This window comes from Vulpes lagopus, chromosome 18 (assembly GCF_018345385.1).
Source record: "Vulpes lagopus strain Blue_001 chromosome 18, ASM1834538v1, whole genome shotgun sequence".
NCBI lineage: Eukaryota > Metazoa > Chordata > Mammalia > Carnivora > Canidae > Vulpes > Vulpes lagopus.
The window spans coordinates 47,611,280-47,617,317 of record NC_054841.1 but is presented as its reverse complement, the minus strand read 5'-3'; the positions used below and the strand labels follow the sequence as shown (position 1 = coordinate 47,617,317).

Here is a 6,038-nt window from a genome sequence, read left to right as displayed (position 1 = left end):
GGCAAATCGAACTTCAATAAAAAAAAAAAGAAAAGAAAGTAAGGACAGCATGCCCATGAAAGACACCCACTCAACCCTCAATGACATTAGATTTGCAGAACTGGATGTGTCTGGCTTCTCTCTTGCATGAGAAATTCACCACTTTTACCACTGCACGTCCACTTTCCCTTCTCTCTTAAGCCACTCAGGTGAATTTGAGGTTCTTATTTGTGTGTTTACTCTCCCCCTTTGGAAATCATCTCTCAAGTTTCCATTATAAGTGTGTTGGTGGGTCTGGTCCCTGAGGAGGTTCTCAGCCTTCATCTGCTCCCCATTTCTGTTCCAGTGTATACCTATTTTGCTCAACTATGAGTCACATGAGGGAAGACACTGTCTCATTCCTCCAGCAGTGAGCACATGGGAGGCTCGGGAACTCTCTGTGAAATAAAGAGTTCGTACAGCTAGTCCAGACTGCTGTCCTTGGAAAGGCCCACTTGTAAAGTTGGCCTTGGTTGGAGCTTGGGAACTTGGATTGCCAACAGTTCCCTAAACTGATACAATCCTGTCCCTAAGTGATGAGAGGACCTCATTGTGTCTATACTGTTTATACAGTGTGATTTATGCTGAATACCTGCTTTCCTTCTGGGAGCCTAAAATTTGGACATATCCTAGGCAGAGGGTTGCCTAGTGCAGCTCCAGGGAAAACCTGTGGCATTGAATCTCTAAAGAGCTTCTCTGGGAAACATATTTCAACGTGTTATCACAACTCACTGTTGGGGAACTAAGTGCACCAGGAAAGCACTCTGAAAACCTACACCTAGTTCCCTGAAACTTCTCCACATTAGCCTTTTTCTTTTGTTGTTTTTGTCTTGTACCTTTTCACTGTAATTAAGGCACAGCTGCGAGTACAACTAACTGCGCTGAAATCCTGAGGGTCCCTCTACTGAGTTTCTGGACTGGTGAACTTGGGGACCTCAGCCACACTCACAAAAATGTATAAGTCACAGAGAGTATGGGGAAGAAACAGAGCCCCTGGAAGCTCAGACCAGAGGTCAGGATGTACCTGAAACTAAGCGCCTCAGAGACATGCACTGAAGTAGAAGAACTATGAGTTTCCTCCAAAGAGTTGATATCCTTCTGTTCAAATTGCATCAGCCCCCTGAGTGAGTGTGTGAGTGTGTACATGAATGTATGTGAGTGCATATGTGAGTGTGCATGTGTGCATGAGTGAGAGCAGGTGTGTGGAGACCTTGCCAAGAGGAATGAGGCCTTGCAGAAGTCTAATAGAAAGTGCACAGTTGGCATCTAAGTTTTCATCAAAGATCTTTGCACTAATGCATTCAAGCCTCCAGACAAGAATTATTCCAGAGTTGGTAATAGTTCATCCAGGGCACAGTGTACATCAAAAAGTCACAAATGAAACTCTGCGGAAAGAGAAAGAAAACAGTTTTCAGGGAAATATTTTTGAAGATGAACAAAAGGCTCCTGCCCCCCAACAAGCCTTTATCTGGGAAATCTGGACCAGTCACTGTGTCTGGATAACGACCACATGGGTGGGGAGGGGAATCTGCTCATAGTCACATGATGGGGGTGGGGTGGGGCCAACCTGAACAGGGATGTCACCCTGGGCACCCCCTACTCAGTCACTTAGGATGTGGAACGGGTGCACCTGAAGCCTATAGCCCAGCGGGACACTGGGATGAAGTCCTGGCAGGACAGCCTGGGACAGAGGCATTGCCCACTGCCTCAAGTCCTTTTGCTTCTGGTAGACTTTGTGTCTGCCAGCTTCTGGGTGGCAGCACCAGGAGGGACTGGGAAAAGCCAGAAAACATAGGCAGAGGTTGGAAGACAAAAAGGAAACTAGACAATCCCCAAGGACCTTGAGAGCATAAGCTGAGATCAGAGTGAAGCCCAAGGGAAACTAAACTACTTCCCACTGAGGGCTGGGGTAAAACTGCCAGGGAAGGAGACTGGAGGACTGTGGCCAGAGCTATGACAGCTCAGGGTAGAGAGACTGCCTAATTAGAGAGCCTTCCCCCCACTTCTGCGTACCCCTAATGGCATCAGGCAGCTCTAAAGCCCATATCCACACAGCTAGAAAAATTGTCAATGTCCAGTTTTGGTCTACTTTTTAAAAGTTTACTTTTCCCCGTTTGATCACAAGTCCCGACTCAAGTGACTGCCACCACACACCTTTTTCAGCTTGTTTTTGCTTTGAATGGGGCATGAATTTTTTGTTGTGCTATTCCTCTTGCATTTGGTCCGGCTAATCTTCACAGTTACCATATACTCCACTCCAGTCGTCAGCTACCAAGAAACGTGGCACTGTTAGCATTGACTCCAACTATCCAGTTGCTGACTCTCACCCGGAAAATCTAGAAGATGAAGACTAAGGAACCACAATACCTGTTCTCAGAGCTCATCCACTAAAAGCATGGCTCCCACTTTGCCTCCCAGCTGGAGAATGGACAGTGACAGTTGAGGCCACTAGTCAGTCCCCAGCATGTGCAGAGCCCTTCCCCTCGGTCTGGACTAGCTTCATTTCTGCAAGCCACAGATGGCTTCTCACCCATCTCCCTTCCATACTCAGGATGAAGGATTGGCAAATCATGGAACTTGGCTGCCCGACAGCCCCAGGATACCCTATATCTGTACACATAATCCTCAGAATGTATAGGGGTGCATCCTGTCCCTCAACTTCATCCATGTCCTCCCTCCCTACTCTCCTTCCCAACCAACCTGACGGAAAGCAGTTTACCAACACAGCTAAAAAAACACAGGCTTAGAAACTGAATTGCTTTGGGGCATTCATTTCCCTTGTACTAACACTGAGCCCTAGAGCAAATCCCCGGCAATCTCCTTTTCTTCAACTACAGAGTTGTGGGCGCTTGACGGGATGAGCACTGGGTGTTACTCTATATGTTGGCAAATTGAACACCAATAAAAAATAAATTTATAAAAAAACAAAAACAAAAAAAAAACTACAGAGTCCAGATAACAATTGTACCTGCTCAAGGAGTTGTTCATGGGCTAAAGAGAAGCAGGCATCTCACCAAAGCAAATTTTAACATAACTTATTATGAATTATTAAATGTTTTAGCAAAATGTGGGGAACATCACTCTGAAGCAGATATGGAGTCAGGAAAGCAACAGAGCAGAAGACAGAAGAATTGTGCTCGAGTTCTGGCTTTTTCCTCTGCCAACTCTATCTCCTTGGCTAAGCCCTGCCACCTCCCTGACTCAGTTTCCTCATCTAGAGAATGGGGAGACTAGTGCCAATTTCCTCCTGGGGTGTATGCAAACAGTGAATGCATAAACCATGGAGAACCTACACCAAAGCAATTCCAGGCTATTGGGATCTGTCTTCCTGTGCTCATGTTCAAGTGCCAGGCTCTGAGGACTCTAAGGGCAGGAAAGCTCTGTGTAGCAGGGGGGATCCACACCTTCAAGTGAAACTCCAGCAAATGCTTTGATGATTCTGTGGAACAGCTGGGTCCCTCAAGTCGACATGAAGGAGGGGAGGGGAGAAGCTCCTGGAAGTCCCCTACTTCCTTGTCCCAATGTCAGATAAAACCAAAGGCAAAGGCTTGATACTCTCCCTAGTAGCAAAGTGGTAGAGGGAGAGAGTGCCCACATTGCCCCCTGGAGGAAAATGCCCCCAGAAAAGCTCAGGGTGGTTGCAGGGGAAGGAAGCCTGAGGGCTGTATCACCATCCTGGTCCCAGCATCCGCCACCTGAAGAACCTCAGGATGCAGGGCTCCAAGCTCTTCATCAAAGGAGAGTTACATCCAGGCATTGGCATCTTACAGGGCTTTCACACTGACCTTCAGCACACTCCATAGGTATGAAAAATCGAAAACACTGGAATTCCAGTGCGCAAAGTGTTTGCTTATTCATTATTAGACTGGATTGCTAGATAGTAAGAGGAATCATCATAGTAACACAAATATTTTCCCTAGTGCTGCTTCACTGTTATTCTGCCCACTTGGTGGTAAGGAAACAGGCCTGGATGGCGCTTGACATAGATCTCACAATTAAAGAGACCTGGAACCTGGGTGCAGCAGCCTGGCAGGCCCACCTCCTACACCCCTCTGTGAAGTGTTGATGGACACAACCACTTGGCAAAAGGACCCTTACTTCAGGTCACCCAGCCACCCAGAGTCACACACATTCTGTGCTTTTACCCATTTGAATGACAACAAAAGCTTATTCATAAACTATTCTTTTAGAGTTAACTGTGAATGATTATAGACTGATTCTACAAGACATGTCTCCTGGGATTCTCAGATTCACCTTTGGGAGCACTAACCTGGGAGAACAGAACAACTTGGCAAGAACTTTGGTTGACAGCTGCCACCTCGTGGCCAAGTCACCTCAGTGTCCCTGGGCCTGATGGGCCTCCATCTTGGGACAAGAGTATGTGATGGAGCCGGGGACAGGCTGATGTCCACACACTGTGATGTCAGGCCTGCTTTGTGTCACACTAACATTGCCTGCCCCTCTCTACTCCCCACCCTTGCTGGTTTCTCCTGTTCCCACTGCCTCCCTCTCTCCATCAGAGATCTTTTCTCCTGTCAATTGTGGTTTGTTGTTTTTTCCAAATCAGGTTAATTGAACTAAAATGTGCTATTGCCTCTGACCTAACTTAGATATAGTTTACTAGGTAAAGTTGGGGGGAAGCTGGACCCACAACAGTAGTTTTCAAACAACTTTTCTTTCCTCCGTTGTCCTCAACTGATTCATTTCAGAGAGACTTTGTATGTAAAACACATAAAAGAGATAATTTGGTTGAAGTCTGTTTCTCACTCCCTTCTCCCTTCTGCCCAAATAAACCCCTGTGCAATTCCAGATTTCTGTATAATACAGCTATAAAGTCCAGACTTTACATCCCTGGACATTGAAAAATTATGTCAAGTGGGAATCCATAGAGAACATTTGTATTTTGCCAAAGCAAACCATTTAAGGAAACAAAATCATTCTCATTTGTTGTCACTCCGGTAGGACTAATTTCAGAACAAAAGGCAATTCTTCCCAAGAAATAACAGTTGAGAAACTCAGAGGCTATGTTTCCTTCAGACCAACAGTAACACGGTTAGGGTTTCATTCCTGTCATCGGGCTAGCATTTCAAAAGCATAGCTAAGGCAAGTCTGGAGTCCAAACCATCCAAACCATGCTCATCCCAAGTGAAGCCTCCCCCCAGTTGTGAAACCATCACTTGGTTCTCTCTGGGAACCATACCATATTCCTGCATGTCCAAGTGGGTACTGCCCACATCCAGAGAAACTGAAGCACAAACCTGCATCTGACTTTGAAGTAGCTTGTCGACTTGAAATAAGTAGGTGTCATTGCTAGCATTGTTGTATTTTTCAATGAAGAATTGGAGTGTTGAATTCATGTTTGTCTCACTCGTGGACTTCTCCTGAAAGCCTTCCCACCTTTGAAAATGACCTAGCCTGGCTGCCAGGACCAGGACAGCCAACAGCAACAGAGGGTTCCTACAGCATCCAACTCCCATCTTGCAGCCTCGAAAACCTCCTCCACTGCGCCTGCCAGGACAGGATTGGGACCAGACTGCAGCTCATTCACCGTCTGCAGTGGCCCTTGCCCAATGGGCTTGCCCAGGTTAGGCAGAGATTGAGACCCTAGACTCATCCTTTCAAGGATCTGCCCACAATTTGACTGAAGAACCAACCCAGGAAATCTCAACTCAGGTTGAGCTCAACTCTTTCAGGTCCAAACGTTTTCCAATTTTATGATGTCCACTTGATTCTTAGATTATCCAGGCAAGCATGATTTCTAAACACCTGCCAAGATGGCAACCTCTTCCTGCCTTCATATCTATCAAGGAGAAAGTCCCCAGAACAGAGCTTTATAGTGCTATGCATAAGTATATTGGACAAAGAAGTGCCATTTGCCATTTGTGGGAATTGGGGAAGGCTTATGGAGAAGGTATTACTTGAACTGGGATATGAGGAATCAGGGATATGGACAGGGCTGATACATTCTACTTACCTATTGTGGGTTCTACCTGTCTAACCCAGCCATCAACTATTCCCTG

General features: G+C 46.3%; 1 protein-coding gene across 1 annotated transcript; it reads right to left on the bottom strand.

Moving 5' to 3' along the window:
- Positions 1–1,319: 1,319 nt before the first annotated feature.
- Positions 1,320–5,495, bottom strand: CSTL1 (cystatin like 1). The gene is made up of 3 exons (XM_041732408.1): positions 5,277–5,495; positions 2,173–2,286; positions 1,320–1,403 (listed from the first exon to the last, which is right to left on the bottom strand). Exons 1-3 carry the CDS (start codon positions 5,493–5,495, stop codon positions 1,320–1,322), a joined length of 417 nt encoding a protein of 138 aa, XP_041588342.1.
- Positions 5,496–6,038: the final 543 nt, after the last annotated feature.

Coding starts and splice junctions, on each gene's coding strand:
- CSTL1 (XM_041732408.1), bottom strand. CDS start 5,495: ATGGGAGTTGGATGCTGTAGGAACCCTCTGTTGCTGTTGGCTGTCCTG. Junction 2,287..5,276: donor TACTTCAAAGTCAGATGCAG/GTTTGTGCTTCA, acceptor GTTTCTTGGTAG/CTGACGACTGGAGTGGAGTA. Junction 1,404..2,172: donor GCAAAAACAAGCTGAAAAAG/GTGTGTGGTGGC, acceptor CTCTTTCCGCAG/AGTTTCATTTGTGACTTTTT.